General features: G+C 60.8%; 8 protein-coding genes and 1 non-coding gene across 9 annotated transcripts; 2 read left to right on the forward strand and 7 right to left on the reverse strand.

Moving 5' to 3' along the window:
* Positions 1-282: 282 nt before the first annotated feature.
* THITE_2114605 (carbohydrate esterase family 3 protein) lies at positions 283-2,044 on the reverse strand. Its single transcript, XM_003652771.1, has 2 exons — positions 1,668-2,044; positions 283-1,602 (listed from the first exon to the last, which is right to left on the reverse strand). The coding sequence occupies exons 1-2, from the start codon at positions 1,699-1,701 to the stop codon at positions 851-853; spliced, it is 786 nt and encodes a 261-aa protein (XP_003652819.1). The 5' UTR covers positions 1,702-2,044; the 3' UTR covers positions 283-850.
* A 1,537-nt stretch (positions 2,045-3,581) lies between these two features.
* Positions 3,582-3,673, reverse strand: THITE_t74. Its single transcript has one exon. It is a non-coding gene; the product is annotated as a tRNA-Glu (tRNA).
* A 71-nt stretch (positions 3,674-3,744) lies between these two features.
* On the reverse strand, positions 3,745-5,033 carry THITE_2114608 (uncharacterized protein). Its single transcript, XM_003652772.1, has one exon. It carries the CDS (start codon positions 4,871-4,873, stop codon positions 3,938-3,940), a length of 936 nt encoding a protein of 311 aa, XP_003652820.1. The 5' UTR covers positions 4,874-5,033; the 3' UTR covers positions 3,745-3,937.
* Positions 5,034-5,489: 456 nt separating this feature from the next.
* THITE_2114611 (uncharacterized protein) lies at positions 5,490-7,675 on the reverse strand. The gene is made up of 4 exons (XM_003652773.1): positions 7,224-7,675; positions 6,439-7,128; positions 6,188-6,368; positions 5,490-6,117 (listed from the first exon to the last, which is right to left on the reverse strand). Exons 1-4 carry the CDS (start codon positions 7,380-7,382, stop codon positions 5,555-5,557), a joined length of 1,593 nt encoding a protein of 530 aa, XP_003652821.1. The 5' UTR covers positions 7,383-7,675; the 3' UTR covers positions 5,490-5,554.
* A 522-nt stretch (positions 7,676-8,197) lies between these two features.
* On the forward strand, positions 8,198-9,543 carry THITE_2114613 (uncharacterized protein). The gene is made up of 3 exons (XM_003652774.1): positions 8,198-8,874; positions 8,941-9,008; positions 9,093-9,543. The coding sequence occupies exons 1-3, from the start codon at positions 8,646-8,648 to the stop codon at positions 9,474-9,476; spliced, it is 681 nt and encodes a 226-aa protein (XP_003652822.1). The 5' UTR covers positions 8,198-8,645; the 3' UTR covers positions 9,477-9,543.
* Positions 9,544-11,139: 1,596 nt separating this feature from the next.
* Positions 11,140-16,339, reverse strand: THITE_2114616 (uncharacterized protein). The gene is made up of 2 exons (XM_003652775.1): positions 12,048-16,339; positions 11,140-11,972 (listed from the first exon to the last, which is right to left on the reverse strand). Exons 1-2 carry the CDS (start codon positions 15,929-15,931, stop codon positions 11,453-11,455), a joined length of 4,404 nt encoding a protein of 1,467 aa, XP_003652823.1. The 5' UTR covers positions 15,932-16,339; the 3' UTR covers positions 11,140-11,452.
* A 290-nt stretch (positions 16,340-16,629) lies between these two features.
* On the reverse strand, positions 16,630-19,074 carry THITE_128638 (uncharacterized protein; the record flags this gene model as incomplete). The annotated part of the gene is made up of 3 exons (XM_003652776.1): positions 16,630-18,199; positions 18,293-18,768; positions 18,831-19,074. The coding sequence occupies 3 exons, from the start codon at positions 19,072-19,074 to the stop codon at positions 16,928-16,930; spliced, it is 1,992 nt and encodes a 663-aa protein (XP_003652824.1). The 3' UTR covers positions 16,630-16,927.
* Positions 19,075-20,093: 1,019 nt separating this feature from the next.
* Positions 20,094-21,632, forward strand: THITE_2043378 (glycosyltransferase family 4 protein; the record flags this gene model as incomplete). The annotated part of the gene is made up of 1 exon (XM_003652777.1): positions 20,094-21,632. One exon carries the CDS (start codon positions 20,094-20,096, stop codon positions 21,630-21,632), a length of 1,539 nt encoding a protein of 512 aa, XP_003652825.1.
* Positions 21,633-21,711: 79 nt separating this feature from the next.
* Positions 21,712-22,269, reverse strand: THITE_2078031 (uncharacterized protein; the record flags this gene model as incomplete). The annotated part of the gene is made up of 2 exons (XM_003652778.1): positions 22,023-22,269; positions 21,712-21,938 (listed from the first exon to the last, which is right to left on the reverse strand). The coding sequence occupies exons 1-2, from the start codon at positions 22,240-22,242 to the stop codon at positions 21,712-21,714; spliced, it is 447 nt and encodes a 148-aa protein (XP_003652826.1). The 5' UTR covers positions 22,243-22,269.
* Between the last annotated feature and the right edge of the window lie 946 nt (positions 22,270-23,215).

The following is a 23,215-nucleotide window of genomic DNA, read 5'->3' on the forward strand; positions in this document are numbered from 1 at the left end:
CCGGTACTTCGATATAATTCTATCATCTGCCAAATTGCAGAACTGGGGCATGGAAGTTACTGCTGTGGAAACGTTGGGGATTTTAATAGTGTAGAGATCGGCCAGGTGGGACTGACTGGGCAGTACAGGGGTTAGCCGTACAGTTTCTCCTCACCGGAGAGTCTCCGGCCTACGGAATACACTACATAGATCCTGTGGCCCTCCGTTTGTCAGGCCCTCCTCTGTGTCACCGCAATTCTCCTCTCTCGTTCGTTAACTGCAATCCTAGTTGCTGGTGTTCTCCGCGTATTCACAAAGCGCCGCGTCCGGCTCCTGATCTGTTGCGGCATTCCAGGTTTCTTTTCTTGTCACAAGTTTGAGCAATGGATTGTTAGCACCTCTCGAGCTCGTGCATCTTTCGAGCTCGTAGGCTTCAAAACCGTCTTCGAGCGGGCATTGATTACATATAAGAGCAGCTTGACGGGACACGCTATGATAGCTTGTGGCTCACCATTGATGCAAGATGAAAGTTCCAAGGGAACTTTGGGCGCGACTCTTGCCAGAAATATCTCGAAAGGTAACTATCTGGTCTCTGAAACGCAGTACTCAGCAGATTGTTGCTGATGCCTTTCGTCTAACAGTCCAGTCGTGCTGGACGACCTAGCTCAATGTATTCTAACCCATGCAGCATGATCGCAACAACTCCATTGACACCAAGTCCGGAACGATCCATTCAACATCCGACATGCCCCCGTCTCCCCAAGTCCCGTTCCCGTCAGATCGTCTATATGCGCCCAGCACCAAAACGCCCAGCAATGCAGTGATGAACAGCTCCTTCATTACCGCAGCCCCGAGACAACCGCCACCCGCTTTACGCGCCATCGTCGGGGACACCCGGGACGAACTCGGGCGCCTGCAGCCAGCCGGCATCGCTGGCGGCCACGATGCCGGCGAACCAGATATTCGCCATCTTGCTGTAGCCCAGGTCGTTGGGGTGAGTGCTGTCCGACAGGTCGGCGAGGGTGGGGCCGTTGTCGCTGTGCATGTCGACGAGGACCAGGTGCTTGCCCTCGGCCCTGAGCTTCCTGGCGATGTCGCCGTACTGCCTGTTGATGGCCAGCACGTTGACCTCCGTGGCCGGCTTCTTGTTCACCAGCAGGGTGCTCAGCACGATGACGGCGCGCGGGCTGGCGGCCAGGACGTCGCGGATGAGCCTCTCCATGCGGGCGCCGGCGGTGCCGACGCTGAAGTTCTGCGCCGCGTCGTTGGTGCCCGCGTTGATCAGTACCACGTTGGGCTTCCACTTGGGCACGGACGCGCTGGCCAGCGCCTTGGCGCGCACCTGCTCGATGCGGAAGCCGGGCCAGCCCTCGACGTCGTTGTCGCGCATCTTGCCGTGCTGCCGCGAGCCCACCATGTTGACGGGGTTGCCGGCCGCCACCAGCTGCGCACGCAGGTCCTCGCGGTAGCCGTTGCCGTCGGTCGAGGCCTGCCCGTACGTGATGGACGCGCCCAGCGGCATGACCCGGAGGGGCACGCCCCCGCCGAGCTGGTGGGTGGCGCGCGCCGCGAGGTTGAAGCTGTTGGTGGCGATCCCTTGGTTGGCAAGCGGGGCGGCAAGCGCTGCGAGGACAGGTTTAGTTATGCGGCGATTTGACGAGGGCACGGGGGCAGAAATGGGAACCTACCCAGCAGCAGGGTGTTTACCGGGAGGTAAACCATGGCGACAGCCAGCAGACACTGGACGATTGCGTCTGGCGGGGAGAGTTGGGGGGTGGTAGGCCTCGAGGGTGCGAGGAAGAGGAGCGTCGGGCGAGGAAGGTCAAGGTGAGGACGGTACAAACCCTCGTCCAAGGCCCAATATATGGACAAACACGGGAGGAACGATTCCGGGCTGTGCTGCCGTTACTCGGCTGGGTGGTCTCGGCCGCGGCTGCACCCGCTGACGGTGGAACTGGGCGGCACCGGACGAAGATGCGGCGGTGACTCGGTCCAGCGGGTTGAATCAGAGCACCAATTCTGAGCAATACCGCGCAATATTGCTACCGCGGCGTGTTTGCTTGTGAGGTTGCTTCGCAGCCGCGTCGGGCTCGTCGGCGCGGCAGGTGCTCAGAATTGCGGGCGAACAGGCTAAAGCGGGCAAGCATGCACCGAGATATGCATGTGCTCAGCGGGATAGTTATCAGCTGCGGACGCAGCTTGCCGTTGCCATGTTCGCCGTTGCGTGTGCCATCGTCGACAATCGCAGATGCGGTGGGTGGTTGCGGTTGCCAGGTCACACGTTGGGATCCGAAACGGAGGAAGCAGTTGGCCAGCGGCGCGAGGCCCTGGGGAGGCACAGCTATTTCAGATCGGCCAGCTGCTGCGCCGTCGAAAATGCGAGCTACTGTATGGATCAGGTGTGTTATTAATGAGGCAGTTAACTACCCTGTTGGTGCTGAGAAGGGGTAAAAAGGCTTATTGATGGTGCCTGTCTGGGGTCTGGGCCCTGACAAGGGCCGGGGGGTTCTTCGCTGATAAGCACGCTCAGTGAAGTTCGCTGCGGCCTCCGCGGAGAGCGCCCCACGAGGAAACCAAGTGCATGCATGTTGTCGTGTATCACAATGGCTTTGCTGTTGTCTCACGTGGAGTCCGCTGTCACAACCTCGCCGATTGCCGAGCGCAAATGGCTCTTCTGCGAGGTCTGCGCCCCCCAGGGCTTTCCGTCAGCTGTGGCGGACTGTTGTTGACCACATGCAAAGTTCTCGGCATCGACCTCGCGCCTGCATGCATCTGGCCGACGTGGCTTAGTTAAGGTACACTCGGCACCGCGATCTGGTTGGCTCAATCTCACGACTTGCCAAAACCTTCTTCCGTCATTTCCTTGTCCCTGGAGCACGTTCGGGATGTGGCGGCGCAACCAGTCCGCCATTGGACCAATTAATTCAGCAAGCGATACTATTTGGGCCGACGCGATGGGTCGGTGACCGAAATAAGAATGAGCGAAATAAGAATGAGCGAAATAAGAATGAGCGAACATGCTCGGATGCGGGGAAGTAATGGACATTGCGGCATCGTCTGCACGAATTGCAGGCAAACATATCAAAGAGATGTCGCGTGTGAGACATTTGCATGCCCGTTGAGCTGGAAATGTGTATGGAGTAAGGGCGTCCTGCAGTACGGATGGAGGACCAGTCTCGTGTTTGCAGAGGAGCATGGGTCAGGAGGCAGCCAACCATCGTTGGTGGACTCTCAGGCAGTGAATTCGGCCCGGTGCACAACCCTCGCTTCCCAGATGCTTAGCTCATGCCAAGCCATGCCAAGCCATGCCGCACCCTGCCAAGCTCAGCCAAGCTTCCTCCAGAGCCGAAAGCCCTGGGTCGCGCCGAGAAGCGCAGTGGAGCGCCTGTTCCTTGCAATCCTCCTCTGTGCACACACTGCGAACCATGCTTGACCAAGCTGTTCCAGAAGTTTAAAATAGGACATCGACGGAGTATGGGACACATGAGCGTGCCCCCCACGGAAGTCACTGGAGAAGGAAAAGAATTCACAGCGGGACTCATCCCTACGAGTTATTGTGAGTAGTACTTCCGTACACACTCTCTTTTAGGAGAAAAAAGCGACTCGGATACCGGGAGTCGAACCCGGGGCTGTTGAGAGAGCAGTCACTGGTAGCCAGTGAGAGTCAACGATGTTACCGCTACACCATACCCGATTGAGTCGAGCTGGCTCCGACCGAACTGCTGGGATGGTTTCGACTTGGAACATAAGAGGTGCAAGACTAAACCAACTTTCAAACCAAACCATCACCGGGCCCAAACCATGGTGTTCTTGCCCATGGCCTATCCTTTGGACGCTTCGCCTCGCCTTTGGAAACGCTCTTCTGCAAATTTTGTCACCCAATTGCAAGTTGGCACAAATGTACGAGAATAATCAAAGTAATCAATTCTAGCGATTTTTCACTCTTTGAGAATGCGTTTTACAGCCTCTCGACGACAAACGACAGCCGCCGGGTCCTCGGATCGTCCCACTGGCGCTGCTGCTGCGCAATGCCCAAGCCCTCGTCCAGGCTGGCGTGGACTTGCCACTTGGTGCCCGTCAGGCGCCCGACCTCCTCCCACATGGCCGCGAAAGTCTCGGCGTTTTGCTTAAAGATGCGCTTGCCGCCCGCGCCGGCCATCTCGACGCCGTCGAGGTGGCCGACGCTCTGGCCGATGACGAGCGAGCCCGGCCGCGGGCGCAGCAGCTCGACGACGCGGCGGCACGCCTCGACCTGGCCCGCGCGGTCCCACACGTGCAGGATCATGCCCAGCTGCACGATGTCGACGTTGCCCTCGAGCGCGCGCGCCTGCGGGTGCTCCCGGTCCAGCAGGTCCGCGTGGATGAAGTGGTCGGCCGCCAGCCGGTCGGCGTCGCGGAAGAAGTCGAACGCCAGCGTGATGAACTCGGCCTGCTTCTCGAGCCCCCACAGGTTCGCCGCCGGCGCCCCGTCGTGCACCAGCTTGCGGATGTCCTGCGCGAAGCAGCACCCGACGTCCAGGAATTGCTCCCCGCCGTCCCGGATGCGCTCCAGGATGCGGCCGTACATCGGGTGCCGGCTGAGCGACAGGTCCAGGAAGCGGAACTGGCCCACGCACGGCCAGGGGAAGACGTCCCAGATTTTGTCGCGCTGGATATGGTAATCCGGTGAGTTAGCGAGCTTGGCACTCGGGGAAGGAAGATTACGAGGAGGCACAAAGGAGCAGTTCGGACTGACCGTCTCGATGATCTTGGGGATGACCTCGTCCGGCTGGTAATGGCTGTAATTCTCGAGCAAATCCCGGACCGGCCCGCTCGCCGCAGCAGCGGCGTTGGTTGGCGGGTCGTACCAGCCAACCTCCTTGCTCTTGGACCCGATCTTGTGCTCGGACGCCATTGTCTGTTCGCCTCGGGAGTTGGATGTCTGGGCTGTAAGATGCTCGTTGTGTTGCCAGATGCCAAGTTGACCATGCACGGGCCACTGGGAAGTCGCCGGTGGCGTGGGAATCATTGGCAATTATCTACTCCGAAATGACTCGGCTCCGCAGGGGTGGTATAGTGGTATACGGAATACAGTATGTATTGTGCCGTAGCATCCGCGGATGCGCTGCCCGTCTGCCTGCAGCAGACTAACGATAGCTAGTGTACGGCACAGCGCTGTTCGCTTGCACCTCCGTCCTCCCCCTGTCCATGACTTCCAAACCCGAAGTTCCATTGTTCGTTCCTATGCTGTCTTCTTACACGATGAATTTTGCAATCCGCACAGATGTAGTATGCTGGCTTTATGGAAAGTTCTGAGCAACTGGCATCGTTGCAATTCACGCCGAACGAAAAAAGAAAGGGAAAAAAAAAAAAAAAAAAAGGAAGAGAGAGCGCGCGCGAGAGAAAGAGATACATAGAGAGAGAGCCAGAGACCGCTGTAATTACATTGCAAAACTGCAAACTATGAAAGAGAGAGATAGAGAGAGACAGAGCCGCAGACTGCTCTAATTACAACGCAACACTGCAAACGATGCCGTATGTATAGTTACGATATCGAACCCCCTGCTGATGCTGCAAAGACCCAGGACGAAGAGCCTCACAGACCGTGGGCCTCGTCTTTGGCAAGCACCGCGCGGCCTTCTTCCGAGTCGTCCGTGTGGAAGGGCGTGAACTCCCGGATGCGGTGGCCAGCCACCATCAGGAGGATGAGGAACAGGAAGGCAAAGACGGTGAAGAAGGCCATGCTGCCGTAGACCCAGCCGATGCCGACCTTGTCGATCCACGGGTTGATGTAGAAGTTGATGGACAGACCCAGGAACAGGCGCATCGAGTTGACCACCAGCGTGACCTCGGTCGTGTGCGAGCGGAAGCACTCGCAGATGTAGTTGACCGTCACGGGGATGCTGACCATGGAGCCGATGGTGACGAACAGCTGCCCGAACGCCATGGCGATCCAGTGCAGCTTGTACTCCATCGAGATGCCGACCAGCCCGAGGCCCAGCGGCATCAGCACGAAGTTGGTCGGCCACAGCGAGTACAGCCGGAACTCGGGCTTCCAGAGCCCCTTGTTGCGCCGCGCCAGCCACAGCGGGATCCGGTCGCTCAGGAAGTGGCCGTACACGAGCCCGAACAGGAAGCCGATCCAGTGCACGAAGGTGACTGTTTGACATGGCACAAGCAGGTGGTTAGCCGCTGGTCTTCCGAGACTTGTACTACGGGCAAAACTCACAGCCGGCGTTCTCGGTAATGGTGAAGCCGTAGATGCCGCCGGCCTTCTTGGGCAGCTGCAGCCAGACCGGCGTCAAGGCGTTGAGCGCCACGTAGAAACCAAAGCTGATGGTGTCGAAGCCGGCAATGATGAGCAGGACCGGCGCGATGAAGAACTTGAAGGGCCGGAAGAAGACGACGGCCTGGAGGGCGAGAAAAAAAGTTAGCACTACCAAAATTCAGGGGAGAAAAAAACAGGAGGTCTAGACGTACCGTCTCGCGCCACGACTTGTGCGGGACGACCTTGTGTCCAGGGAAGAAAGTCTCAAAACGGTCCCTCAGGAAGCTGGCCGGCTTGACGCGGTTGACAGCGCCCTCGGAGCGGTCGTACGTGGTGTCCTCGAGGAACAAGAAAACAGGAATGAGCGTGAAGGCAGTCAGGCCGACGCTCCACCAGTACTCGACCGGCCAGTACTGGTTGGCGGCGATGAAGCCCGAGAAGGTCGGGCCGGCCGACGCGCCGAAGTTCAGGGCGAGATGCAGGACGGTGAAGGCGCGGCCGCGCTGGTGCAGGAAGAACATGTCAACCAGGTAGCGCGGGCCGAGCACGCTGACCGAGACGCCGAAGAAGGCGGCGAAGTAGCGCGAGACCAGCTCGGGCGCGTACTGGTCCGGCCGCGTCATCAGGGGCGCCCATATCTGCGCGACGAGCACGCCGACGAGGCACCAGAAGATGACGGAGCTGCGGCCGAACTTGTGCGACAGCGGCCACCAGACGTAGCCGCCCGTGGCCAGGCCGGCCGAGGCGGCGCTGTTGAAGTAGGTGATCTGCACTGTCGTCTTGTGGTAGAGCGCCGCCTGCTGGTTCAGGTTGAGCTGGCCGCAGAACGGGGCCGAGAAGCCGACGAACATGGCCAGGAACAGAACCAGCAGGATGATGATCTTCTTGGACAGCGGCCAGTTCTACAGAGCGATCCACTCACGTGGCTTGTCAGACGCGGCGGCTCTAAACACCGTGTACGGAGATGCATGCGGAAGGGATCGGCAGGGTGTCTCACCAGCGGGTCGTTCGGATCGTCGGACGGCTGCGGGATGAGGATGATGCTGCCATCCTGCCGCTTCTCGTCGACGACGCTCGGGGCCGAGCCGGCGCTGGAAGGTTGGACTTGCTGGACTTTCTCGCCGGCATCGTCCGCCTTGATGTCGGACATGGTCATGGTGGGAACAGGGCGTTGGCTCTTTGTGAGCAACAATGACAGAGCCCGAGCAGAGTCCGTGAGCGGCAGCAGGAAAGAAGCACGGGGGCGGCACAAGACGGCAAGACAAGAGACGGGAAGAGGGCGCACGGAAATCACCGCAGGGTAACGTTAAAAAGGTTTTGGGCGAGATGCAATGCTCGGCTCGCCGAGCCGAAAGAGGCTGCTGCAGACATGAAGGAGCCAACTGCTGCATTGAAGGGGCCCTGAAAGGGGGCGACAGGGACTGCTCTGTACGACGCGGCAGAACTTTCGGGAAAAAAAATCAGACTGCATATAGCCATCGTTTACTCCGTACATAAGGTAACTAGTGTATTGCTGCGGTCCCCTGTTGTTGCCGTGGTCAATTGGGTCGCTTGAACCAACTGCGTCGGACCATCGCCATGGCTAAACGTTACATACATACACAGTATACCAGTGTAGTGTATGTAGTAGGTAACTACCTATACTATACCTACCCTACATACACTAGTGTAGATACATCAAGTGGCGTCCAATCCACCGTCGCGAAGGGACTCTGAGGCGACGGACCGAGTCCCGGACCAGATTTAGACCCCTGTCCTCTCTGCCGAGGTCCCACTCACACCATCAGCCTCGCCATCCCGACTGGCTCGGTGGCACACCGGTGGAGGATCGAGATACAGCATCGTCCCGTGTCGCCCACAGTACAAACTTACTTGCATATACGGAGGTAATAAGACATACATGCGCCATAACTCTGGGCCAGCCACTTACACGCCATTGTCTGCCGTGATTCCGGCCCACCCCCACGTCCCGGTGTGTTCGCTTCCCGACTTTGGAAAGCTTGCGACTCTGTGGCGTCCCAGGAACTCGCTATGCAAAACCTCGTCTCGCTCCTGTGATCCCACCTCCCGGCAAGACTCTCGGTGCTTGGGATCCCTTCCCTTCCTTCACCTTGCTCCCTTGCTCCCTCATCACCGGTCTCGCATGATTGTGTCGGGTTGTGGCTCCACAACACCGGTGTCTTGCTTTTCTTCCCCTTCAGCCCCCTCCCCTGAGAGAGGACTGGTGTAGTGTATAAAACACGAAAAACATCGTCAACGCCGCCGATCATTGCTCTTTCTTTCCCCCCCCCGGATCTACGCTGAGAGCCAGGCTCCAGGGACCCCACGATCTGGCAGAAAGAAAAACGAAGTCCACAGATTACGCACATAAGCCTGCGGCAACACCCGCAACTCACTGGGGGTATCCGATCGGATCTCGATGGATCGGCGGGAGGCGCTTGCCTGCCTCGCCGACGACCCCGACGATGTGTACAACCGGCGCATGTTCGGCCTCGTGCCGACCACCATTGTCCTGGTGCTCTCAATTGTGACCTACGGCCTGCGCATCTACTGCCGCCGGAAGACCGGCCAGGGCGTCAAGTGGGATGACATCCTGATGGGCATCGGGACCGTGATTTCGTTTGAGCCGGCAATCTGCGAGTACCTGCGTAAGTCTCGTGCCTCTCTCTCTCTCTCTCTAGGACTTTGACCAGCCGCCAGCTAACAAATCCAAGTCCTTGCAAACGGGCTGGGACACCACATCTGCCACGTCCCTGCCGACCAGAGCAAGCGGTTCGCCGTGGTAAGTCCGCGTTCAGCTGACCGGAGTCGCTTCTTAACTGCTCAGGGGGTTCGACGGTTACTAACTGTGGCCGCCCGCTTGCAGATCAGCTTTGCGCTCCAAAGGGCAAACCAGCCCGCGCTCGCCTGCATCAAGCTCTCGATTCTGCTGTTCTACCTGCGCATTTTCTCGTCCGAGCGGTGGCTGCGCTGGGCCGCCTACGCGAACATGGCCTACACCATCTGCTGGGCCATCTCGACCTGGATCGTCAACCTCACCGTCTGCACCCCAATCGCCTTCTACTACGACCATACCATCCCCGGCGGCAAATGCAAGAACCAGGTAATATCGGGCACCGCGAACGGCGCGCTCTCGCTGCTGGGCGACGTGTGCATCCTGGTCCTCCCGCTGCCCGTCATCTGGAAGCTCAAGATCAACACGCGGAGGAAGATTGCGCTGTGCGGCGTCTTCCTTCTGGGTTGCTTGTGAGTGTGCACCAACCGCGCCCGAGGCAACGGCTCGACAGTGCCAGACTGACAATGGCGACCCCCTGCAGGAGTTGCGTAGCCAGTGCCATCCGGATCGCCGCCTTGATCGACTTCGTCCCCACCGACGCCACCTACACCCAGGGTAAGTTCGCCCAGGTGGTTGACCCCCCCGTCACCGCCTCCACACCCACCCCCGGCGCCGCGTCCCCACCGGCCGGCAGCTGTTCCCCTTGCTCGCACTTCCACTCAATACTAACCAAACCTCCCTCGTCTCAGTCTACGCCTCAACCTGGACCGACCTCGAGCTCGGCGTGGCGGCCATCTCGGGCAACCTCCCTCTCCTGGCGCCGCTCTTCGACCGCCTCCTCCGGCGGCACGGCACGTCCTACTACTACAACCGGTACCACGGCGGGGGGCACTCGGGCCCGCTGAGCAGCAGCGGGCTCAAGGGCTCCCGCAGCGGCGGCGGCGTGCTGTCGGGCAAGGGTGGCGGCGGCGGCAGCAGCACCGGCGGCGGGGGCGGCGGGGCCGGCGGCGGCAGCAGCAGCGCGCAGACGACGGTCGTCACAACGGCGAGCAACAAGAAGAGCCACCGGCACGAGTTCGGCCGGCTGAGCGACGACGATGACACCGAGTCGCAGACGCGGCTCGCCGGCGGCGGCAGCGACACCAACATCGAGCTCGACGACCGCGCCATCCTCGTGCGCACCCACGTCGACGTGACCACCGAGCCGGCGCAACCGCCGCTGGCCGCTGCCAAGGGCGGCTACGTCGCCGAGAGGAGCTGGGGGCCGATAGGGAGGTAGTAGGACTTGGCTTTTCGGGCGGGGTGGGTACGTGCAGTGGTGTGGTCGGGACCGCGTGGTGTGTAATCCGTATATAGCTGCGGCAGTGCACATAGTTGAGCTACTACGGGTGGTGGCACGTCGGGACTCATCTTGTACATATAAGGTTCGGTCTAGAAAAGAAAAGTGCGAGAATAAAATCAAAAGCCATCGCTGGCTCGGTTGCACACCTCTCAAGTCTCAACCTATTGTCTGATCACTTGGTGGGCCTTGAAGAAACCCCGTGTACCGTTCCGGCCGCTGGGACACGTCATGCACAATCTTCATGACCTCCAGATTGCCCCTAGGCAGCGTGTGGCCGATCCTCTTCATCAGCGGCTCGGCCGTGATCCAGCGTCGCACCGAGCTGGCCTCGACAAGCAGGGAGTACGCGAGGAAGCTCGTGGGCAGGAACGACGCGTGCTCAAAGTCGAGGACGTAGAGGTGCAGGCGGCCGTCGGCATCCGTCTTGAACAGGAAGTTCTCGTCGTTCGGGTCGCAGTAGCAGAACTGAGGTCAGCTCCTTTTCGAGCTGGACTGTGGGGAAAGGAGGTTTCCTCCCCATTCTGGCCGCCTGATGATTATTCAGCATGGTCAACGTTGCAATTGCCTGTCAAGCGTCGGTAGTACGTATGTAAACTGAGGACTTACCAGATTGATATGACTCTCCAGCACCTCGACACTGCAGTAGGTACACGGGACTCGTGGTTGTTGAACAGCTGGTGCATGATTATCCTGCCTTCCATATCCTCCACGTAGCGACCGGACGAGGCATCCTGGGGCACCGGCACGCGGCGGAGCAGCTGTATGGCGTCGGCGATCAACGCGAATTGCCGGTCGCGCTGGCGGCGACGCTTGACTCGGCAAGCGGATCGGCGTCCACCACCAGCTCCATGATGATGAAGGCCTGCCCGTCACGGCGGAATATCCTGTAGACCTCCGGGACGTAGATGTCGGAGACCTCCTTACTGCGCAGCCACTCCCACGCAAGCCGCTGCATGTTGCCCTCAGCCTAGGCAAGACGCCGGAGCACGAGGAAATAGTGATTCGTAGCCCTGTGGATCTAGATGTATGCTCTATCCAAGTCAACATAAAGAAAGGGGTATCTCGAACAGCATCGACGCCAGAAACATTCGACTCGTGCACTCATCCGCTAAACCGCGTCTCTCCCACCATCACTCTCTGAACCGTCAACCGCCTGTACATCCTCCTCTTCGTACCCAAGCCTGCTCATCTTACGCAGAGTCTCCTTGATAGCCGGATCCTGCTCCATGACCTGCCACAGCTCCACACCCCATTCCTCCAAGCTCCCACTGGCCCCATCCCCCATCCATGCTCCACCGCCGACGCCCGACGTCGACCAGAACGCCCGCTTCCACGTCGACCATCGCAACCACTTCCAGCCGAGCTTCCAAAGCCCCGCCACAATCAGGTTGCGCTTGACCGAGTTGTACGCCAGCTCCATACAGGACAGCACGCCAAGCACGGCGATGAGCGCCACCCACCAGGCGGGATCCGGGCCGAACGAGGTGAAGAAGCCCCCGCGGACGGCATACGGCCAGACACCCGGTTGGTAAACGCCTGCGAGGAAGACCTGCCACACCCACCAGCCGCCGACGGTGATGACGAAGGAGCCGATGACGATGCCGGTCTTGTAATACGTATCAAGGATCCTGGCATGCCAAGTCAATGAGGTCCGTCTTGATGGAGGAGGCGGAGAAGGAGGAGAGAGGATGTACGGTACTCACAGAAGTTTCAGGTTCGTCCACAGCACATTGCACGAGAACACCAGGTCGCCCAACGCAAACAGCCCGCCATCCTTGACCGGCGCCAGCCCGCCGTACATGACCCAGCACAACACCCAAATCAGCACGCCCTCCACCGCGGCGGCGACCATCCAGCGCAGATACAGCCACCCATTCAACCCGCGCTCCCGCTGCCCAAAGACATACAGCTCCGGCACGGCCAACAACGTCTCGGCCCTCAAGTCCTGCTCCCACACGGCCGGCACGATCACACAGAGGCTCGTAAACAGGGTATTCAGCGCGGTCAGGCTCCACGCCTCGTACAGGCTCGGCCCCGTGTAGCCAACCAGGCGCTGATACAGGGCGGCGGGCAGGTAGAAGAACAACTCCTTCCAGAAGGTGGCCAGGACGAAGCGGGCGGTGCGCGCGTAGTTCCAGCGGCCGTGGACGAGCAGTAGGCGGGCGAGGAAGCGGAACTGCGCGATGGCGTAGTCGGCCACGCGCGCCGCCTGCAGGCCCTCGCGGCCCGAGATGCCCACGCCGACGTGCGCGGCCGAGAGCATAGCCAGGTCATTGGCGCCGTCGCCGATGGCGAGGGTGAGCGGCGCCGTGGACGGGTTGAGGGTTGCGCGGAGGCGTTGGAGGAGGGATGGGGAGGATGGGGATGCGGAGGGGGCCGAGGATGGGGAGGAAGCCGCGCGGACCGTGCGGACGAGGAGGGCCTTTTGCGCGGGCGAGGCGCGGCAGCAGATGACCGAGTCGATGGTAAGTATGAGGCGGTAGAAAAGGGTCTTGGCGTGGGCGGCGTCGGGCGCCTCGAGGGCAGCGAGGGTGTGCCCGTCGATGACGACCACGGTGTGGCCTGGCGTGTGCGAGGCGTTGGTCTCGGCTTGGAGCTGGAGGTCCTCCATGATGGTAAGGATTTGTACTTGCAGATCGCCCTTGGCGACGTCGAGCACGAAAATATCGGACCCCGGCTGACAGATGCGGGCCGAGTGGGCGATGTTGATGGCAGTCTCGCGCTTGTCGCCCGTAAGCATCCAGATCTTGATGTTTGCGCGCCGGAGCCGGTCGATCGTTTCAGCGACGCCGTGCTGGAGCTGGTCCTCGATGCCCGAGGCACCAATCAGGTCGAGTGACTGTTCGATCATCTCTCCGACTGCCTCGATGCGGTCCTGGCGATCCACCAGACTCGTTTCAGCGTCTCGGTAGAGCTTCTTCCAGCTGTTGTACTCCTGCTCGCTGAGGAACCTATGCGCAAAGAGAAGCGTGCGGAGGCCTTCGGTGGCGAAGTCATCGATCTGCCGGAAGCAGCGAGCGAAGATGGCGGCATCGTCCGAGAGGGATGGATCCTCGAGGAAAGCAAACTTGCTCGGCACAGTCCGAGACGCCGCCGTGTGAGCGGCCTTGCTTCCAGCGCGGAGCAGGTCTAGGGAGGCCATACGAGAGTTGAGAGAAGGCCGAGATTCGACGTAGGCCATGGGGCTCAGGGCGCTGATCTCGAATGATCTGCTTCTGTCCACGTGTGGGCGCTTGCTGGTGCCGCCAGCGACCGACCCGTGCCGTCCAAGCGCGAGGCTCCGTCGGATCGTCAGGCTCGGCCGTCCCCCGAAGCTGTTGCGCGGTTCGCGGGCCTCGCTCTTGCGCAGCAGCTGGTGCTCAAACTCGAGGCTTTGACGGAGCTCCTTGGCCTTCTGCGCCGCCAGGTCGGCCATTCTCAGCCGCGGGACGATGACCGAGTCGGCGCCCTTGGTGAGCAGCCAGATGCTCCCGTCGGGGCAGCGTACGATGATGGACATGCGTTTGCGCTTGCTGCTGAACTCGATCACGTCGAGAATCTGGTACGTGCGATCCGAATGACCGCCGCCGCCTGATATCCGGAGAGTTACTGTCTGCGACGTCCGCTGCACCACCAAGAAGCCAAGCTCCTGTGCCGCCCTGACCAGGGCCAGCTCGTCAGGCGAAGCCGCTTGGAAGTCGACGCGGCCGTCCTTGTGTTCCGGGAGGCAGGTGTGGCAGAGCGCCATTGCAAGGATGAACTGCGTGGCGCGCCTGGAGAAATCCGAGTCCGGGCGCAGCCGAATGTATTCTAGCAAGTCAACGGTCGTGAGATCCGGCTGCACATGATCCGGTCGACCTGACGACCGCCAGTGGGAGGAGGACCGGCGACCGGTGACCGGAGACGTTGGTGTCGCCGGCGACAGAAACCTTGTGAGGGTAGGGCCGTCAGGGGATGTAGCGCCATGTTCGGGATTCGGGCTGAGCACCCCTGACACTGACACGCCCGGGCTCGACGCTCCAGTCGCCAGTGGGTCTTGAGCCGGGACGAGGTCCATCTCGTGCAACCAAGCGGTGCCGGCAACGCTCAGTTTACGGAACCTCATGACGTTTTCCGTCAGGGTTCCTGTTTTGTCGGAGAACAGGTAGCCGACCTGGCCGAGGTTTTCCAGGATGGTGTTCGTGTTGCAGCGGGCCGGAGTGTCGGACGCCTCATCGTACATTTCGACGTCGGAGTTGAGCAGCAACATCTGTGCAATCTTGACAATCTCCAAGCTCACATACAGAGCCAGTGGAATAACGTTGTTAAACTGGATCGCGAAGCCCATAATAATCTGCGAATAAGGGACTGGGATGTCAGCAAGATACCACGCGTTCCGCTCGTAGGTCCGCTGCCAGATGGCATAGCCCCCCGAAAGCCCAGCAACGAGAGCAATCAGGTAAAAGACGAGGGCTACGACGATCATGTTGGCCATGCGCTCGAGAGCGGGCTTCTTGGCGGCCGGGTGACGGTTGGCGTTTCGGCGGATCTTCGTTTCTTCGCCCGTGTTGATGACCACGCCGAGAACGGCTGCCGTGTTCCGGATGGTGCAGCCGCGGTAGACAATCTCGCTGAGGGTCAGCGGGAGTGTCTCCCCGTTGACAGTCACGCGGCCATCGAACCGGTATAGATCCGGGTTCGGATCTTCGACGACGAATTCGGCACCGCAAGCGCAGATGCCTTCGATAGAGTCGCATCCCTTCAGGGCCAGCGACACCTGTTTGCTCTTGAGGTTTGTCTCCCCGTCGAGCGCCATGGTCTCGACGTACGCAATGCCCTCCTCGCCATCGGCGTGAAGGAGCACAATGTCGGCCGGCACATCCTCGTCTCTCGCCAGCCTGATGACGTCGCCGACCTCTAGGTCCTTCCACTGAACTGTGCGCCATTCCAAGCCCAGGTCAGAAGCGTGCCCCGTCTCGCAATGCCCGAGATTGTCAGTCTCTTTGGGCGCGACGGTAGCATGGATCCACCACCTCGGCCCCCGCCTGCTGCTGGCGGCACCCGCACGCCTTAGGACGGTAACCGACTTGGCGTTTTCGACTTTGTCGAGGCGGTGTCGCTTCCAGTCATCGTAGCCCTCCTTGGTAATGGTAAGAAGGACGAAGAACAACAGCGGCAGGATGGTGGTGACGTTGCCAGTGGTGCTGATGCCCGGGATCGTCTGGGGAATGCCGACGCAAAGAAAGTAGAAGTTTGCCAAGCGAGTGAACTGGAAGATCAGCTGTTTCGGAAAGAAGTCGTAGACAGTGTAGCGAGAGGTGCGGATGGAGTTGGAGATGTAGGGGGCCCCGCGCCTCTCGTCGAGCAGCGGCGCGGTGCGGTGCGGCCTGAGCGGGATGTGCCGGCCGTCCTTGGATGCGGGCAGCGCCTTGCGGCCGAGGATGAGCTGGACGACGATGCGGCGGTACCATTGTTCTGCTGTGGTCTTGAAAGTGCTCCTCCTCCCCTGGGCGCATTTGGAGCTGGCTGGGGGAGAAACGGCGGCAGGGACCTTCTCTGACGAGCGCTGGCCCATGGCCTGAACGTGGTCGCTTCCGCCATCCGTGCCCTTCCCTTCTCGGCCCTTCATCGCGTCTGTGTCAACCCATCATCGGCCATGCTCCTACTGCGCAGTGTCGTCCTGGAGCAGTTGTGGGTTGCCAGAGCACAAGTAGCTTGACGTCAGAATCCGGAATCCAGAAACAAGGCCGGGAGCGGAAAGCGAGGATCTCGCATTCAGCATCCCTTGTTGAGACTGGGAGTGGAGCATGCACATTGACCGGAATTGATGCGGGCTTGAAGGAGCGTGGCAGTGCTTTCCCGAAACCTCGTGTCAGCAGTACGGCCAAACAGCATCATATCATTACAACATCAAACAGGATAATAGCGAATGAATTTGAGGTGTTCTCGTATTGGAAGCTGCCTGTGTGACAACACAGAACGCAACAAGTGAACGACATTCCTTGACCAGTGGAAGACATGGAGGTTGCATTCGTGGATTGTTCGGAAGGGACGGGGAGCAGGGAAAAAATTGGGCCAAGACCGGGCTGCAGCAGCGGCATGTGGCCATCTCGCTGTCCACTAGCGTCCCCACACTACAAAGTACAGTGGAGACCCAAGGGCAGCCGGCCCGGGGGATTTGCTGGATGGCTGCTGCCGCCTGAAACATCCATGCTTCCGGTCCGGGTGCTTCCTTCCTTGAAGTGTCACCCCCTGTGGCACTCCACGCTTTCATGGTCGGTTCCCAAGCTGCTCATTTGCTTGCATGCCTGAGGATATTCCCAGGGAAATTGAGCGTCGATTCCCAGGGAAGATGAGCCCAGGGAAAATGAGCGTCGATGGCATAAAGCTATTCGTGCCATCTTTTATTCCAACTACCGACCGTCCCATGCGCTGAGTCGGGCTGAGAGGCCAATCCGCAGCGCGGTTTCGGCCAGACTCGGATGTGACACGCCACTTGACCATGGAACGACACACACGCAACCTTCTTTTCCTCAGCAGCCCCGAAGGCCCTCGAATAAAAATGCATTGTCGAAGCTCCAGTTGCGTCCCTGTATAACATTTGCTCGGGGTATTCTATGAATGCTCAAACCATCATGGCCATGCGACTCCGGCGCCCTACGCTTTCGACCCTGAACCCGATCTTCTCCATGCCGGCGATGTCGAGCACCCCCCGGCCGTCAAAGACCCAGTGCGGCCTATTCATGTGGTAGTACACCTTACTCCAATCCACGCGACTCTTGGCAACGTGCTCCTTGCTCGCGCCGTAGCCCGCCGAGCCGGTGACGCGCTCTGCACGGCAGTCGGGACAGTCTTCGGGGCACGGGGGCATCGGGTGGAACCGGTTGAGCGGGTCCTCCGCGTCTGGGCCCGAATCCAAGCCGGATGGTGTTGCCGAGGGCTGAGACAGCCTGAGGTAGGACTGGAGCGCGAGCAGATCGGTCTCGTGCGGCTCGGCGCGCGCAAACGGCCGCGGATCTGCCGGTCTGGCATCGGCGTTCGGCGCCGCCACCGGCGCGTTTCGGAACTCATCAAACTCGGTCGTGATGAGCACGGCGTCGGCTCCCCAGCATGCTGCATACACATCCGCATACACAGCCACCGGCCCGCCGTTGCTCTGCAGCGCGCCCGGGCCTGCGAAGCGACCGATTTCGTCCGCCATCTGCGCGGGGATGCAGAGAGGGTCGAAGACCGCGATCTCTCTCGGTCCTTCCTCCTCCAGCGCCCGGATGATGTCCAGCGCCGGCGACTCGCGCGTGTCGTTGGTATCCTTCTTAAAGGCGTACCCGAGCACCGTCACCTTCTTGCCAGCCAGCGTGTTGTTCAGGCACTTCACGACCCGCGAGACGAACCTGTTCCTGGCGAACTCGTTCATCTCGATGACGGCCCGCCAGTAGCTGGCAACCTCGGGCAGCACCAGCGTCTCGGCCAGGTAGACCAGGCTCAGCACGTCCTTCTTGAAGCAGCTCCCGCCGAAGCCGATGCCGGCCCTGAGGAACTTGCCGCCGATGCGAGGGTCCGCGCCGATCGCGCCCGCCACCTCGTCGACATCGGCGCCGGTCGCATCGCACACGGCCGCAATAGAGTTGATGCTGCTGATGCGCTGCGCGAGCATCGAGTTCGCCACAAGCTTGGCCAGCTCGGAGCTGAAGACGTGGGTGGTGATGATGCGCGACCGCGGGATCCAGCTCGCGTACACCGACGCCAGGGCGGCCGCCGCCCGGTGGCCCGACGCCGTGTCGCTGGAGCCGATCAGGATGCGATCCGCGTGCAGCAGGTCCTTGACGGCCGTGCCGGCCGCAAGGAACTCCGGGTTGCTGAGGACTTCGAAATGGACACCCGGCTGGTACAGCGCGAGCTAATTTGTGTTAGAGAGTTGGAGGTGGGAGTGAGGGAAGGATGTTGGATGACTTGCCGTGTCCTGCACGAGCTGCGCTGTCCGGCACGGGACCGTCGACTTCTCGACAATGATGGTGCCCGGGCTGGCGTGCTGCGCGACGACGGCCGTCACGGCCTCGAACGCGGCCATGTCCGTCGCGGAACCGGCTCCATTACCCCGGCTCTTCGTGGGCGTGTTGACGGCGATGAGCACCACATCGGCTTCGCTGACGCACTTGGCCACGTCTGTCGTGAACACCAAGTTTGGCTGTCTCGCGGCAACGGTGATCAGGCGGCCTGGATGCCCCTCGCTCGCGCCAGCCGCCTCGTCGTCTCGGCTGCTAACTGCCGCATCACAGTTGGTTGGGCTGCTGGCGACGACGCACTCCCTCGAGCCGTCCCGGGCGATGCGCAGAATGTCATTCAGGCCGGGTTCATAAATGGGCGGGTGCCTCGAGTTCCAGCGGCGGATGCGCTTCTCATCTCTGTCGACGACGGTGACGCGGATGTCGGGGTTGTGGAACGCGATGACAGCGGCCGTTGGTCCTCCTGCGCGGGCGCCATCCATCAGTACTTTGCTCCTCCCTGCGCGCAGCGCAGCGCGAACTCACCGACAAAGCCGGCTCCAACGCAGCAGATGTTGCGGACAGGAGACGCTCGAGCGGCGGCGTCAGACAAGGCGGAAGACAGGGGCGGGCTGTTGGCGCGCGATCCGAGGTTGAGATAGGCCGCGTCGTCTTGGGGCCGGAGCGGGGGACTGAAGGTTAAGCTGCCTTCTGGTGTAGTGGGTGCGGTCGAATCGTCCAGCGCGCCCAGCTCGTCAGCCTCGACGGCTGATGGCGGCAGGGGGTTCATGGTCAGTCTGTTGGCCTGGGGTTGGGGCGAGCAGAACCAGCGAAAACGGGAGCAAGCGGCAATGGAAAAAGCAGCTGGGCGATATTGTCAAAAGGAGAACAGCAGAACACGCCGCACATTGCTCGACGTCTCCCGGAACGGTCACAGGGCTGCAAGGCGCTGCCAGGCGCTCTCCGAGATTGGCCGCTGCTATAACAGGAACCTCCTGCTCCCACATCACCATCTCCGTGCAACCGTGTGGGGTCATCTGCTTCTGGGAATGGTGTGGCCCGGTCACACTGCATCCATCATGGGAATCGCCGCTCATCAACCTGCCACCCTCGCTCTCAAGTAGATTGCAGGTACATGCCGCGCAATTCATGAACGGCGGGGTACCTTCCAAGCCGCCGTATGCTGAAGGGTGTGACGTCCATGCATGCCGAGCTTGGAAATGCGGGTCAGCCTTTGCACCCGGTTTTCGCCCAAAGGGCGGTGGTGCAGAGTGGTTGATCAAGAACGAGCACCAACTGCGTGGTGCACGTTGGCGAAACGGCGCCCGCCTATTCGCGCGTTCTGGTCGCGGGGCAGTGAAGCTTCTTAGCCGCCCAGGAGCGCTCCTTATCGCAGATCAAGGGTCCCCCGCCGTGCGTCTCTTGGCCCCGGCCACACCCGGCCCCCTTGTAACCCCAACTTCGCAACCCCAACCCAGCCTTCCCGACCAAGCAATCAGCACACGTTCCTCGTTCTCGGCCTCTGGCGGCCTTGCCATCTGCCAGGGCTCATGTGGAAGAGACACACTGTCCTATTGGTCCAACTCAGATGCAGGTGCGATGCCGCGGGCGGTGCGACCTGCAGCCAGTGAGCGGATGATGGTTAGTCGGGCCCGTCCTCGGCCCACGCCGACCGCCCCGGCGATAAGGTTAAACATCCCGGCGGCATCGCGCACCACGAGCCGCTCACACATCGCCGAAAAGAAAAAGAAGGAAAAGAAATGAATCCTCAGCTTCACTCCTCTCCGCCTTGATTGTCGCCCGGACACCATGGAGCCCGATCTGGCGACGTTCCCGGATGCCCTCCGGGGTAAGCGCATCCTGCTCTGCACCGAGTCCTTCGGACCCGTTAACGGTGTCTCCCGGACGACGCTGATGCTCGTCAACCACCTGCGGGCCAACGGCGTTGACGTCGCCGTCGTTGCACCGCACACGGGCGAAAAGACCTTCACACCGGAACCGACCAGCCAAGCCGCGAACCAGGCCAAGCAGAAAAATGCCGACGTTCGTGTCCACGGCTACCCGCTGCCCTACAACCCGGAGCTTTCCGTTGTGTACCCGGTCCGGGTCTCGACGCTCTACAAACGCACCTTCGGCGCCGCCCCGGACCTCATTTACCTCGCCTCGCCGGCGTCCCTCGGCTTCCAGGTGATGCTCCAGATCCGCCAGCAGCCCCCCGCGCGGCAGACCCCGATCATCTGCAACTTCCAGACCGACCTTGCCGCCTATTGCACGATCCTCTTCCCCCAGCCCTTCAGCACGCTGGCCGTCGCCGCCCTCGCCACCGTGCAGGGGTTCCTCTTCCGCCACGCGTCCGTCAAGACCATCTTCTACCCGAGCCGCGCCGTGCGCCGCTACCTCGCCTCCTCGGGCCAGCAGGGCGGCGGCGTGCGCTGCCCCGCCGCCAAGCTCGAGCTGCTGCAGCGGGGCGTCGACACCCAGCTGTTCCACCCGTCGCGCCGCAGCGACGCCCTGCGCGCCCAGGTCGCGCCCGCCGGCGAGATCGTGCTGATCTGCGTGTCGCGCCTGGCCGGCGAGAAGGGCTTCGGATTCCTGGCGGACGCGGCCGCCGCGCTGGACCGGCGCGGCCTGCCGTTCCGCCTGATGATCGTGGGCGGGAACCGCAGCGCGGCGGTCGAGGCCGAGATCAAGGGCTTGTTCGCGCCGCTGGTGCAGCGCGGGAAGGTCGTCTTTGCCGGGTTCCTCGTGGGCGAGAAGCTCGCTGCGGCGTATGCCTCGGCCGATATCTTCCTGCACTGCTCGGTCACGGAGACGTTTGGGCTGGTGGTGCTGGAGTCCATGGCGAGCGGCGTGCCGGTCGTGGCGCGCGACGAGGGCGGGCCGAGCGACATCGTGCGGGACGGCGAGAGCGGGTTCCTGACGCCGCCGGCGGATTTGGACGCGTTTGTGGATAAGGTGATGATGCTGGCCGAGGACGCCGAGCTGCGGAGGCGCTGCGGCGAGAATGCGCGCCGCCAGGCCGAGGAGGCCACCTGGGAGAGGATCAACAACAGGGTTGCGTGGCGCATGGCCGAGATGATTGAGCAGAGCCGCAAGGAGAAGGCCGAGTTGCTGGCGCAGCGCAAGGCGAAGGCGCAGGACGACGGGCTGCCGGCGGAAGAACAGAGCTTGCTGCCCAAGGACGCCGTCCGAGACACGGTCATCGATGCGCGGCTTGCTGGTGGTATGGTCGCTATATCTGCGACCTGGGTTGCTGTCGGGGCGTATCTGATCTTCATCAAGGTGGGCTTGTGGGTGAAGGCGAGATTTAGGAGTTGGTTTGCGAGGGAAGCGGCAAGCACTCAGTGAATTGAGGAGCGGCCGCGCCGGTTCTTGTTAGACCTTTGATTTTTCCATTACTCGAGAGATACCTGCTGAGCAGTCGAGCTCAGGGTGTGTAAAACACCTCCTCAATCGGCTTCCACCACGAGGGCTCGCCTGACTCGCTGTCCTTGGCGCCCGGTACCAGCGACTCCTGCATGCCGTCCGTCATCCTCCACCACTCGCGCACCTTGGGGTTCTCCCGCATGCGCTCCATGTCGCCGGCGTAGTCGTACCCGACGTACTTGAAGCTGGCGAACAGGATGCCGGTCTCCGGGTCATGGAAGATGCTATCTGCGGCCGCACTGTCAGTGCTGTCTGTGTATACCCAGCACACGGTCTTAAGGTTCGAGTCCGTTCGTGGACGTGTCAGCGTACAGTCCTGGATGTTGCAGTCCTTGATCTGCTTCAGCACCTCGGGCCACACCGCAGCGTGGACCTCCTTGTACTTGTCCACAAACTCGGGCTTCAGTTTGACGATCTGGGCGAACCGGCGGCCTGGATACCGCGTTCGGGAGTCCAGCCCAGGTCGATTCCCGCTCGCCGCGGGGGAATCTGTTGAGCTCGTGGCCGACCAAAGATGAGATTGCGATGACATTGCGGAGAATGGCAAGCCTGCCTTAGGCGCTGGTTAAAAGGACGGCGTTGTAAGAGAGCTATCTGCACAGGGAGAAAGTTGACTACTCCCGACCTGTTCGAAAACCTGAAATCCTTCGGCACAAGCCTCCCCGAGGGCTCCGGTCTCCGAAATCTGGACCCAACAGCAGCGGGGCTTGCAGCGAACCCCCTCATTGCCCCGTCACACTAGCAGAGCTCAGCTGTTGTCTTTATTAATTAATCCCCCAATCATCTACCAGACTTGGTAACACTTCCTCCTGTCAGCCCCCCATGCGCCTGGTGCTAGGCATTGTCAACTCCACCATTTCCTCAAGCTATGGGGCCACCATCTGCTGTCATACCTTCTTCAAATCGATAAATTGGAAATCTCGGGGCCCAAGCCTGTCTGAAAAGTTCGGGGTTGTCAATAAGGTTGATATGTATTTCTGGTTACACCCCTGTTAATTAGAAGCTTTGTCACTCGCGATGTACTTTCCGGGTGCAAACTTGGCTAACTCACGAGGCCACGCGGTCAAGAGAGATCTATATGGGAGCCTTCTGAAGTATGCCGAGCACGGATTCCACACCAGTGATTTAACACCATTGGACAACCCACGCCATAGACGGCAGCATCCAGTAGCTTTGCTCCTTCGAGTAGGAGAAATACGGGAGGGATTGGAGGAGAAGGTCTAGGAAATTGAGGTGACCACAATTGTATCTAGACAATGCGCACGAGTTATATATGCCAGTCTGGCTTGCAACACGTCTTCTGGTCTGCAGCTGAGAGGGGGTGAAAACGAAGACCGATTTGGCAGCAAACGGTGCTCAACCCTGGGCCTGTCGATGAGAGCCATCTCCATTCCGTCCGGTGCGTGGAATCGCACCGTCGCAGGTGCCCGTCGATGATTCATGGCACAGCTGATAGAAATACAGGTGATAGAAATACGCTGTGCATGTCAACATCAAGGCCTCAC

The sequence above is a fragment of the Thermothielavioides terrestris genome, chromosome 2 (assembly GCF_000226115.1).
Source record: "Thermothielavioides terrestris NRRL 8126 chromosome 2, complete sequence".
Taxonomy (NCBI): domain Eukaryota; kingdom Fungi; phylum Ascomycota; class Sordariomycetes; order Sordariales; family Chaetomiaceae; genus Thermothielavioides; species Thermothielavioides terrestris.